Below are 13554 nucleotides of genomic sequence, written 5' to 3' on the forward strand. Positions count from 1 at the left end.
AAGCATTGATGAAGGTCTTAAAGATATCTTTTGAAACTTGTCTTTTGGGAAGACATGGTAAATTGAGTTAGTTTTACAATGGAGGTGGTTTCAAGTCGTTTGGAGCTGTATTGAGGGATTTATGATCAAAATACTACACACATATCAGTATGACATTCCTATCGGCCACCCTAGCAACATCAACAATAGCCTTCGAATTTTAAGCCTTTAGACTCATTTTTATTCACTTAAAACCTATAAAACTCATTACTATTCATTATTCTTCTTATTTTTGGTATTCTAAAGGTGTGTGCAACATGGAGAAAGTGGAGAAAACTTTAATGAGTGAATTTTATCTCTTTAAAGCTTGCAACATGGGGGATGGGTTGTCTATCATGAGTTTGGTGGCTCTTTTGGCCTAACTTTCTCTACCTTTTCTGAAGAGGCAAGACTACTTTGGCCATATGAAGGGGCAAAAGGTGTTCTATAATGGAAGAAAGTGGAGAATAACTTTTATGAGTGTGTTTTATGCTTTATGCTTTCACATGATGGATGTGTTGTCATCCTCCTTTACTTAGGCTATAAAAGAGACTGCAAGGGGAAGGAGGAAGACACACAATACACAGAGTACAATACAACAAAGAGTAGAGAGTGAAAGTTTTATAGTTTCATATTTTGTATTTTGAGAGTTTGAGAGAAAACATTTGTTCTTGAGTTGTTCTTCATTGTTCATCATCTATTCTTGAGTTTTAATTTCGTTTTGCTTGTTTAATCCTTGTTTATCTTTATTCTCTGTTGTATCTACTTGAATATGCTTCAATTTATTATGAGATTAAGTGTTTTCATGGAGATTAGTGAGTAGTTTCCTTAAGAATTCATGGGTTAGGGAGATTAGAGTAATTTAGTGAAGATCTATGGTGTTATTGTATTAGATCCTTGTATGAACTTGCTTGTTGAGTATTTTTAATGCTTGTTTAGTCTTGATCACTCTAAACCTGATTTCTAAACACTTCTCATCAGACATGATTAGATGAAGTGTTTGAATCAACTCAACTAAGCTCTAGTGAGATTAGCCAAGGACACTTGATGTTAAAATTGCTAGATAGTTATTAAACTTGAACTTAAAGATTGCTTGATTGAATTAAGCCAAAGACATTTGATGTTTAATGATTTCTAAGCAAATGGACATTTACCTAGACATAGGACTTGTCTAAAATTGTGTTTAGACTTAAGAGATTACTTTGATTGAAAGCTTGTCACCTAGATTGGATCTTAGTTACTTGAAGTCAATTCCCAATACCCATGGATTCACTTGTCTAAATTGATTAAAACCTTGTTGTATTGCTCTGTTTGCTATTGTTACTTGTCACACACTCACCACTATTGAATCTGCTTAGCTTAAGAAATGACTTGTACTCTCACTGATTCACATCACTAGGACTGATTTGACATTCACCCCACTATACTACAACATTTGCAATAGGCAGAAAAACCTATTATCAAATTAGCGCTGTTGCCAATCCTAGTCTGATTGTGACATTGAGTTTGAGATCAAATGGAGAGTGAGAAAATGTGGGGAGGCTTAATGAATAGAGTGAAACCATACTTAGCAATGATATCTATGCAATTTGGTTATGCCGGTATGTACATAATCACCATGGTCTCTCTTAAGCATGGCATGAACCATTACATCCTGGCCGTTTACCGCCACGCAATCGCCACGGTCGTCATCGCGCCGTTTGCTCTATTTCATGAGAGGTATATATATAACTCTTTTTGTCTTATTTGTGAATTAACTGACAGAAAATTCTAGACCAAAGCTCTATAGTAGAAAAAGAGTATGTCAATTAACATAGCATTAACTACTATACTACCATAATTTCGATGTCTATGTAAGTTTTGCCGTATCTAGGTCATACAAACATGTTACTTGGACTCGAAGCAGTCGCTGATCACACCTTTTGTTTTTCCATATTAGAGCATCGCCAATGAGGAACATCATTTTGGGGATGGATAATATTTAAAATGAAAGTTCGAGGATGAATTGTTCCAAAACCTACATATTTTTTGAATTTGTTAATATATTACATTTTAATATTTAGCTTTAATAATAATCAATTATAAGCACTAAAATTTTATAAGTAAGTAATAAATATACAATTAAAACATCAAATTGAGATTTTAGGATTTTCTTATATTGTAAAACCAAAAATTCATATATGAGTCATAAACCAAACATCAAATTTGAGATTTAAGGATTTTCTTATTTTTGGTTTTACAATATTTATGACTCATATATGAACTTTTGGTTTTACTGATAATATATATTTGAGTATTAAAGTGAAATATTATTATAAAAATTAAAGTGATACCTAAATAATATTAGTAGAATAATATGTAAGTTATATAATTATAAAGAATAAAATGAAAAGTAAATAATTTTTTGAGGTTTTGAATAGTAAAACATCAAATTTGAGATTTTATTATTCAGACACTCAAAAATTTGAAAGTTTAAAAATTTGTTGGAAAAGTTAAAAACTTAAAATTTGAAGGTTTAAGAACATGTTGGAGATGCTCTTAGCTGATCAAAATTGAGGAGAAATTTCGAAAAAAGATGCGCTGGGATGGGTTGTTAATTTTTCCAATTCCATATCAGCTGGCTACTTGGACCATCTATAATCCGGGTTACACTGAACACTTACATGACATCCTGATTATTACCGTAGTCGAATAGCTCTAACACACGTTGGGAGAGGACTCCCACTAAATTATACGCCCTCTGTTTGAATTTTTTAATTAGTCAGTGTTTAAGGTTTTTACACAACTATTAAGAAATTGTTAACTTTTATTCATTTTGCATTAGTTAAGCTTAATCCAACTAAAAATTATTCAATAAAAAGTTAGTCAAAAACACCAAATAACATTAAAATTTTGCATAGAAATTTGAAAATATTATTTAAATTGAAACAAAAATAAATATTAAAACGCCAACTAAAAAGAAAAGAGGGAGTATATATTAGTGGATTCAGATATCCGTGACTAAATTTATTGATTCTTTTAAAATGATAATCCCACACGTTACTCATTGTAATGAAGCCAATTAGCATAATGAAATATAAGAAAATCCTTTGAAAATAAAATAAAAATATGTAATATTATTTAGATTATATGTTATATATATGATATATTACAAGTAGCAACAAGAGATGAATAGTTTCGTGAATATTCAGGTTGATACAGAATTTTCTTAGATGTGTGATGAGTGGACAAAAATGAATGATGTTTGCAAGTTGATTATATATTATATAATGTAAGTGCATGCTTTTGATTCTCGAAACTATTTGCTTATAACTTACGGATATATAAGTTATATATAAGTTCGGCTTGGACGTAAAAGTCTAAATATAATTTGTTATACATTGCTTGCTACACTACATTCTTTTTATTGGTACGATACTTTATGATTCGTTATCACTATATTATTACTACCTTGACAAAAACATTATTAATTAGTGATCTTAGATGCTAATAAACCAGCCATCTTGATTATGCAAATATGTATTCCAAAAAAGAAGCAACATTGCTCTTCATACGCAAGTCTTTATAACCAATAGTCCAAATAATTAATAAATTATAATAGGTGTGTAACCAAAGAAACTTACGAGATACGACCTAACCGGTTTGGATCATATATATAGAACAATACTATAGTTAGCCACACATAATGGATAATTATTTGATAAAATTAAAAAAAATGTATAACTAAAGTGATGCATAGATAACCAATGGCTGTAAAAATGCACTCGTATATTGCCTTTTGTGTCAGCCCAATTTGGCTATATAAGCAAGTACGCTCTTGTCTGGTGTAATCATTCACAGTTATAAGGCTCATAGTCAAGTACAATATTGATACATCAATACAATCAAGAAAGAGAAACCTATAGAAAAAGAAACATAGATCAAATGGAGAGTGAGAAAATGTGGGGAGGCTTAATGAATAGAGTGAAACCATACTTAGCAATGATATCTATGCAATTTGGTTATGCCGGTATGTACATAATCACCATGGTCTCTCTTAAGCATGGCATGAACCATTACATCCTGGCCGTTTACCGCCACGCAATCGCCACGGTCGTCATCGCGCCGTTTGCTCTATTTCATGAGAGGTATATATATAACTCTTTTTGTCTTATTTGTGAATTAACTGACAGAAAATTCTACACCAAAGCTCTATAGTAGAAAAAGAGTATGTCAATTAACATAGCATTAACTACTATACTACCATAATTTCGATGTCTATGTAAGTTTTGCCGTATCTAGGTCATACAAACATGTTAAATCTTATAACTTAATAAAATCAAGTATGTAATTTTTTTATTGTTATGCGTATGCAGGAAAACAAGGCCGAAGATGACGTTCCGGATATTCCTTCAAATTGCGCTGCTCGGATTTATTGAGTAATACTCGTCCATTAGTCTCATAATACATTCACAACTAAACACTATAAGAACAATCTCCGCATATTTTTTGAAGTTCTTATATAGTTAATAAATATATTAGTAGTAGTGATAATTAAATAAAAAGGTCATTAAATGGGTGTTACTAAAATGATAGGCCGGTGCTGGATCAGAATCTCTACTACGTCGGGATGACTTACACCTCAGCGACTTTCGCTTCTGCTACGGCTAATGTTCTTCCTGCCATCACCTTCGTATTGGCAATCATTTTCAGGTTTACATTATTTTTCTTGATTCTTGTAAATAAACTCATCAAACATTTCAAGCTTAGATTCGTATTGACTCCATCAGAAAATTAAAATTGATTCCATCAGAAAATTAAAATTTTCTTATTAACTCTTTTTCTTGAACTGAACATTCTTATATATCAACTTGTTAGTGAGATTATTAATATATATTTTTGCTGCTGGTAAATTGTCCTGCTTTATTCACTTTGATTTTATTTTGAGGATTTTGACTTTTAATTCCCATGCCGTGGGAACAAGATTATAATTAATGGAATCATAGGTAAACACAGTTATCAGTATGTTCGTGGAACATGATACCCCCTGAATAATTAATTAATAAACACCAAAAGAAATATACCGTGTGAGATCATTACAATTATACTAACGTAAGATGCCATTAGAAGTCTAGAACATGACTGTAAGCCAAGTTAAGAAAAACATGACTGTTGTTTTCCATGCAAATGTAATTTTTATAAAACAATTAGACGTAAGCTCGAAATAAATTCTTTATATAAAAATTTCAGATTAGAGAGCGTGAATTTTAAGAAGGTACGAAGCATAGCCAAAGTTATCGGAACAGTTATTACAGTCTCCGGAGCACTTCTCATGACTCTCTACAAAGGTCCAATCATTGACTTTATAAAATTCGGTGGTGGTGGAGGAGGAGGCGGTGACGGTGCAGGAGGACCTCACGGCGGTGCAGCATCAGCGGCTTTGGACAAACACTGGGTTCCGGGAACTCTAATGTTGTTGGGGAGAACTTTTGGTTGGGCCGGTTTCTTCATTCTACAAGTGAGTACCAATTAATACATAATTTCCGGTTTACTCAGTAACCATAGAAAACTTCTAATGGTTCTGTCTTATTATGTTAAAACGCAGTCATTTACACTGAAGGAGTACCCAGCTGAGCTATCATTAACGGCGTTAATATGTTTGATGGGAACGTTAGAAGGAACTGCCGTCTCATTGGTAACGGTACGTGACCTGAGCGCTTGGAAAATCGGCTTCGACTCTAATCTCTTCGCAGCCGCGTACTCCGTAAGTATATATTAATTAGTTTTAAATAATTTACTAATGAAACTGATTAATTAAAATAATTAACTAAATAAATTGGTGATTAGGGGGTGATATGTTCGGGAGTGGCGTATTACGTGCAAGGAGTAGTGATGAGAGAAAGAGGACCTGTTTTCGTTGCGACATTTAATCCTCTATGTGTCGTTATAACTGCAGCTCTTGGTGTTGTTGTATTGTCTGAAAGTATTCATCTTGGAAGGTATTTTTTTCTCATTTTATTTCTTTCTAAAATTAATAATTTTCGTTATTAAATTGTTTTCTTATAATATTTTTTTGCAGTGTGATTGGAACGATATTTATAATTGTGGGCCTATACACTGTTGTATGGGGTAAAGGCAAAGATAAGAGAATGACGGATGATGATAGCAAAGAACTTCCGGTTAAGATTTCGGTTAAAGAGGTAGACGCCAATAGAGTCTTAGCCGGAAAATTGGAGATGAAAACAAAGGAAGGCCAGGAGACTAATAAGGCTAATCAAGCTGGGATTTGAGGATACTTGAGTGATAAAAGGCCTTTCTATGTATATTGTTTATGCTTTCTTTTCTTGCTTTCTACGGTTTGGCAGATCATATGTAACTGATGAGATTAATCAAATCATCTTATAGTTAACAAAAAGGTTTTGCTCGTTAGTAGGTTTCCATGTCGAAACAAAAGTGAATCTTCTAAAATCCATGAAACTTCAGGTTTTCTTGCCATTAGAAGCGTTTCTACCAAGACTCTTAAATTAGCACAACATCTTTTTCGAACTTGAATTTACAAACAAAATAAAATTAGGCTTCGTCATTGTATCTAATATGCATAACTAATTAGATTACAATTGATCAAAGAACAAAAGAAAAACTAATTAGGTTTGTTTTCTTGTTCAACAACTACATAGCTTTTTTTTTTTTTTTTTTAAACACAACAACTAAATAGCTTGATAACAATTTTTACTTAAGAAAAAAGATATTTAAAATAGTAATGGAGAACCAATTCATTGCAATCATCTAGATGTTGATGTAATGTAATATCTTCCGAGAGTTTAGAGATTTCAATTGATCACTGATCATAGTGATAACACCAGGCCTGGTCGTAGCTCGCACTCTTAAATATCTAATTTTTGTTTCTGGAATAAGAGTATCTCCAAAGTATTACTCCAATATTTACTTCAAAATGGTGTAACTCCAAGATGGAGTTGAGTTTTACTGTAATGTATTACTCCATTTTTTACTCCAAAAAAATATTCACAAATTATTCCTTTTTTATTTAGTTAATAATTGTTAGTAGTACCTTCAACTTATAAAAATTAAACAATTAAATTAACTATTTTATATTTACAAAACTTTCATAAAAATATATTTTATTTAAATTAAATATTTATTAATAAAAATACAGTTAGATATTTTCTTCCAACTTCAATTGGTGTAATTTTCATCATATGCAATTTTCCTAATTCAAAAACAAAATTATGCATTAAAAGAACATAAAGAAGAAAACAAAGTTTTGTTTTGTATTTTAAATTACGTACTTGATCCAAATGTTTCTGCATATATTAAGTTTAACAAGTACAATGTTATCAATCGAAATGTTGACCCACAAGATAAACAAACTCATCTATTTTGTTTGAACGATACTTCACTGATTCCAAAAACAGTTTACAGAATTATTAAATCACTTATTTCTATTATATTATATTATATTATAAATTATTACGTTTAGTTTTGATTTTTATTAGTTTATGCATCTTTTATGAAAAACTATTAAATAATATTTTGTGGAGTATTATATTTATTTTCATGTTATTGTATTATTTTATATATTATTTAAGTATGAAATAAAAATATTCAAGATTAAAAGGACCATTTCATAAATAAAAAAAGTTCAACTTCAAAATGCAAAAGTAATATTTTGTAACCCTAACCATTAATCCATTTTAGAGTTGAATATAAAGTGGGATTGAAGAAGATATTATTTCAAAATGAAGTTTGGAATAAAAAATGAAGTAGAGTCAGAGATGCCTCGAGAATAAACAAGTACATGAGATGAGATGGTAGCCGAGACAATGATACAAAAACATAAACATGTGATGTATGAATAGACGAAGACAGTTTTTGGTTTCTAATTACCGCATACCCAGCTAAATGTTCCACAGAAGGTTTTTATTGGATTATGACCACCTCGAGGGACTATGAAGTGCTCATTACCCAATGGATCACATATTTGTCTGGCGTGGAGTGGTACATATGGCTGTTGCTTTTCTTGATGCCTTCATACATATATTCACGATACAATTTTTTACACACTTCTCATCCATTACATAAGAATGGGAGATTTGTGATGAAAACATCATTGTAAACAAAATTTACAATCTTTAAAACACTGAATTTTTTCTTTGATACTTGAGCTGCCATATCGTACAGTAGTTATTACACCTTTTAAATCATATATGTTTCTTTATTGTGGTTTTAAAATAAGATGATTCAGTACAAAGATTCCAAGTCAATGTAGATGTATTTATATGTTTAGTAAATTTAGTTTTAACAGGTTTTAAAAAATTACGACCAGTTATTAAGCTGTCAATTTTTTTTTGTAAGCTAATCTGAACAAATATTTGTTATAAATAAATTGTAACTAATTGTTCTCACTAATATTATTACGGGACACTAATTTTAAACCCACATCATCACATAAATAATTTATGACCTAAATAAATACTTAAGTAGCTTTTATAAAATAAATGACAATTCTCCTAAACAGGAAAAACGATTGTTTCTATATATACTTGCTATATATATTATATATAGACCACAAAGATAAAGTTAGAAAATAACATTCATTAAATAGGAAAGTTACTAAATTATTTTTAATAAACTCAAATTTAAAAATATAAAAAAAATTTATTTAAAACTAAATTAATTATTTAACTATATCATAGACAAAACAAAACAAAATTTTAAGTTTTCAAGAACGTTTTTCAAATTAAATTTTTGTTTGGTAAATATTAATGAAATATTGAAAAAATATATTTATTTATATATTATTTTAATTTAGAACTAAACTAGAGCTTCAACAAGAACAACGGTACATAAGTTCTTGTATATAAACGTTTCCTTTTAGTTAAATAGAAAAAGATGTTCATCTATACAAAAATCCTCCATTTGTTTGTTTTGTAAGAAATTGATGAATTATCTTTTATTAGGAATTTTCATGCGCCATGCGCAGATATAAAATATTTAAAAATGTTATATATAAATAAAATTTTCTATTTTTATATTTTAGTTTTATCAGTTTAAAAAATAAAACCATAATGTAATTGTTTTTAGTTTGATTTATTCAAGTTTACTTTGACCTTTTAATTTTGCATTATTTAACTTTTGATAAAAATAATTGAAATTTATAAAGTTACTTTATTATATTATTATTTATTTAATTACCATTTTTAAATATGTCTATTTGTAAATATATAAATTATTTCTAATAATATATACATTAAATAAAAATAACTTATATATGTTGATAAAATATATTTTAAACTACACTTATTTTAATAATAAAAATATGATTCATATATTGATGTAAAATTTTAATATTCGTAACTATTATTTATATATAAAAACATATTATTTTAATTGATATAGAAAAGTTATTAGGTATCATAAAATCTTACCAAAATGAATATTTACTGAGAAAAAATATTTTTGATATAAAATTTATTAGTTATTACTATATTATGAATCTTTTCCAAAAATATAAATCCGTATATAAAAAATCATCATTATTATATTTAAGAAATCTTACCAAAAACATAAATCTAAATATAGTAAATTTTACTTGTCACAATTAGATTTATGCTATGTCATATTTCTTTTAAGCCATGTCATTATTTTTTTGTGAAAGTTAATGTACTGAAGAAACATATACAAATCACTTTTCAAATATAGTGTAGGGGATTTCCCTCCATAGAATCACAAATTAAGTTTCAAGTTATAAATATATTATAAATATGCATGTATTATCTTTTGATAGTAATAACTGGCCAAGTGCAAAACATAAATCAATGGTAAGTACATTTCTTTTATTTGCATGTCATCAAATGTTTTACCTAAATCCAATGCACTAGTTTAAGATATTAAATATGGTGATATATAGTGTTTCAGTTCTTGCAAATATTTAGTTGTTTTGCTAACTTCATGGCTTAAACATAACTACTTAATGAGTTGTTTTGGTTCGTGTTTTGTAGGACAAACCTTACAGCAAACAGACTGAGGCCAAGCCCACAAGATACATACCGCTATGGTAAGATAAACATCACCAGAACAATCAGACTTGCTAGCTCTGCTCGACAGATTAAAGGCAACCAACGATACGCCCTGAACAGAGCATCATTTTACCCAAGTGACACCCCTTTGAAACTAGCTGACTTTCAAAATTGATGGCGTATACACGCCTGGAAACATATCTGACCAGCGCACAAAAAGAGAGATATTCCCTGTCACATTTGTGATGCAAACTGATTTCGGAGGTTGTTTTCAAGAATTTGCCAAAGCTGGCACCTTGATGGTTACTCTTTCTTCCTTTTCTGGTGAGTTAAATATTACTTTGACTGTTTTCTCTTGGTTTCTCTAAGCTCTTTTATTCTTGAACCTCATACGTTCATATTTGCATCCAAGATATCCATACGGTAAGCAATATATATAGCGTTCTCAAACCGAGAGATAGACCTTAAGGAAGCCAAAGTTATGTGCGTCTTCTAATTGTTGACTTCATGACCATTTTATTAACCGTGTGGACTTTGGTCTAACAATCAGAATGTTACTTGGGAAGTGGAGTCCTACCAGTAGAAAAGTGTACAATCTATACTCACGCTGCACCGTTTAGGTGAGATCCCCCAATGGGGTTGATTGGGAAGGGCTTTAGAAGTGCTGTTAGATCTCTCTACAGCCTAAATTATTTCTACAGCCTAAATCTTTGCTAATCATGTTTTGTAAATATTTTTTAAAACTACATATTTTTCTTTCTTTTTTATTTATTTTTAGCTGTAGAAAGCCACAAATCTAAAGCACTTATTTTTTGTTTTAGAAAATTTATACGTAAGTTTTAAATCTTTTTAAACCTACACCTAATATTTTACTGCAAAATTATTTACAGCCACAGCAAAAAAAAATCTACAATTTTATTTCTAAATCAAAAATATAAAGCTACAGCTCCTTTCAATCATCCTCATTGATTCGTGATGGCATCTCTCAACAAGTATCTCACTTTTGAACAATTTAAAAATAAGAGAAGAATTGAAAGGCAAAAAAAAAAAGTTGAGATACATATCTTAAATGAAAAACTTCCAAAAATAACTGTTTTCTCTTATGTGTCATTATGTGATTGTTATATTTTTATTTATTTTTAGAAGTTATTTACATTATTAGAGAATAATAATAACAAAATATGTGTGAGAGGCTCATGGTAGATACTTTACCATTGATGACACAGTTGGCCACAAAAGTTGAGTCTGTTTTGTGTAAAATGTGGACCATTGCATGAATCTGTGTAGGTGTACCCGAGATCATGGACTGTAATATACACTAGGTAATAATCCGCGCCTTGCGCGGAATGTGATTATTATTTTCATTATTTTTTAATAAAGAGACATTAATCTGTTTAATCTGGATATCGGTTCGGTTTTAGGTTGTTTTTTGGTTTTTAATCTCGAAAAATATAATTATAATTTTAAATCAATATTTATTTGGTTTGTTTGGTTAAAATGTTTGATTTTTTTTTGTTTTTTTTTTGCTTGTGATAATTAAAAATTACTATTATTTGTTTGTTTTTATGTTATGAATCTTAGATAGTCGTGATGTCGAACCAATGGTTTTGTATTATAGTTTTTAAATGGATAATAATTAAAAAAAAAGAAAAGAAAATTATTAAGACAAATCATTTTACTACAATTTGGTCGATAGTGAAAGAGGCATTAAGAAAAAAAAATTTTAACTTCCAAAAAAATAGATATTTCAGTTGTGGTAAATACTTAGTTATAAGGTGCCCACGTCAATGTGCACATGTATGTGTATGTAAAAGTATATAAATATAGTTGATAAATATATAAAGATACTGTTAATTAGTATTAAATGACATTTTTTCAAAATATACATGAAAAATAAAATTCTTAAAATGAAATTATTTAAAAACAAAAATATTGGAAAATTTATATAAACTATAATATATAACTTACATATAATTCTTTAAATATATGTATATATATATGCATATAACGGATCAAGTTGGATATTCGTTCCTATAAATATTGATATTTGTGATTTGCTTTTTTTTTAATGGATATTGCATTTTAGTATTTGATTTGCTTCGTAGAGTAACAGATATCAGGATTTTTCGGTTCAAATCAAAACGGATAACGAATCCAATCAAAATTTATGAATAATTTGTCCAGCTCTATTTGTAAACAGTAAAAATAACGTAAAAAAACCATGCATGTGAGTTTTATATTAAAAAACGTAAAGTAGTGTGAACATATTTATGTAGAGTTTGGCTGAGAAGCTCTGTACATGTGACATGTGTTCATTTTAGTGTGAACGCATTTATTACAATGCTTCTACACGTGACATGTGTGCAGTTTAGTGTGAATGCATTTATTACAATGCTTCTCGTTTATATATATATCACCGGATCATTGCATTGCATGAATCTGTTGTTTAATAATTATATCGTCCTATTAATAAACTTTGTTTGTTCGTGATTTCTATCAGTCTTTCAGCAATTGTAATTCACGTGTTGCATTTTCTAATTCAGTTAGATTTGAATTGTTCATTGAAATCAGTTATTTTTAAGAAAATGGATATACTAAATTTTTCAGCAGCTGAAAAAAAAAATATTTACTTGATAAATACAATAAACACACACACTAGTATTATATCAATACATAATAAAATAAAATAAACAAAAACAACATATATTTTATAGAGAATACACAAATTTAAGAAAATGTGTAATTCATAGTTCGAATCAGGTAGTGCAATCGGCAGGTCTCATAAAGCAATAAGCGTTCATAATAATACCGCCGTCAGAAGGAACCGCATACTGCATTTTAGTATTTGATTTGCTTCGTAGAGTAACAGATATCAGGATTTTTCGGTTCAAATCAAAACGGATAACGAATCCAATCAAAATTTATGAATAATTTGTCCAGCTCTATTTGTAAACAGTAAAAATAACGTAAAAAAACCATGCATGTGAGTTTTATATTAAAAAACGTAAAGTAGTGTGAACATATTTATGTAGAGTTTGGCTGAGAAGCTCTGTACATGTGACATGTGTTCATTTTAGTGTGAACGCACTTATTACAATGCTTCTACACGTGACATGTGTGCAGTTTAGTGTGAATTCATTTATTACAATGCTTCTCGTTTATATATATATCACCGGATCATTGCATTGCATGAATCTGTTGTTTAATAATTATATCGTCCTATTAATAAACTTTGTTTGTTCGTGATTTCTATCAGTCTTTCAGCAATTGTAATTCACGTGTTGCATTTTCTAATTCAGTTAGATTTGAATTGTTCATTGAAATCAGTTATTTTTAAGAAAATGGATATACTAAATTTTTTAGCAGCTGAAAAAAAAAATATTTACTTGATAAATACAATAAACACACACACTAGTATTATATCAATACATAATAAAATAAAATAAACAAAAACAACATATATTTTATAGAGAATACACAAATTTAAGAAAATGTGTAATTCATAGTTCGAATCAGGTAG

The 13554-nt window shown here is 29.2% G+C and overlaps 1 protein-coding gene and 1 pseudogene across 4 annotated transcripts; one reads left to right on the forward strand and one right to left on the reverse strand.

Annotated features, from left to right (window-relative positions):
- Window positions 1-1270: 1270 nt before the first annotated feature.
- LOC106425618 (WAT1-related protein At1g21890) lies at window positions 1271-6426 on the forward strand. Of its 4 annotated transcripts, none has more exons than XM_048762745.1 (8): window positions 1274-1737; window positions 3859-4145; window positions 4374-4436; window positions 4594-4710; window positions 5248-5515; window positions 5603-5761; window positions 5845-5996; window positions 6077-6426. In XM_048762745.1, the coding sequence occupies exons 2-8, from the start codon at window positions 3943-3945 to the stop codon at window positions 6285-6287; spliced, it is 1173 nt and encodes a 390-aa protein (XP_048618702.1). In that variant the 5' UTR covers window positions 1274-1737; window positions 3859-3942; the 3' UTR covers window positions 6288-6426. The 4 variants fall into 4 exon arrangements, with proteins under 4 accessions (XP_048618703.1, XP_048618702.1, XP_048618704.1 ...); XM_048762747.1 differs by having other exon boundaries at window positions 1555-1737; window positions 4060-4145; XM_048762746.1 differs by lacking the exon at window positions 3859-4145 and having other exon boundaries at window positions 1271-1737.
- Window positions 6427-6658: 232 nt separating this feature from the next.
- LOC125589981 lies at window positions 6659-11472 on the reverse strand (annotated as a pseudogene).
- Between the last annotated feature and the right edge of the window lie 2082 nt (window positions 11473-13554).

This window comes from Brassica napus, chromosome C7 (genome assembly GCF_020379485.1).
Source record: "Brassica napus cultivar Da-Ae chromosome C7, Da-Ae, whole genome shotgun sequence".
NCBI lineage: Eukaryota > Viridiplantae > Streptophyta > Magnoliopsida > Brassicales > Brassicaceae > Brassica > Brassica napus.

Excerpts from the sequence above, each read along its gene's own strand:
- LOC106425618 (XM_048762746.1), top strand. The coding sequence starts at position 1,535 with ATGGAGAGTGAGAAAATGTGGGGAGGCTTAATGAATAGAGTGAAACCA. Across the intron at positions 4,711-5,247 it reads GTATTGGCAATCATTTTCAG|ATTAGAGAGCGTGAATTTTA; the intron begins GTTTACATTATT and ends TAAAAATTTCAG. Across the intron at positions 5,762-5,844 it reads TCTTCGCAGCCGCGTACTCC|GGGGTGATATGTTCGGGAGT; the intron begins GTAAGTATATAT and ends ATTGGTGATTAG.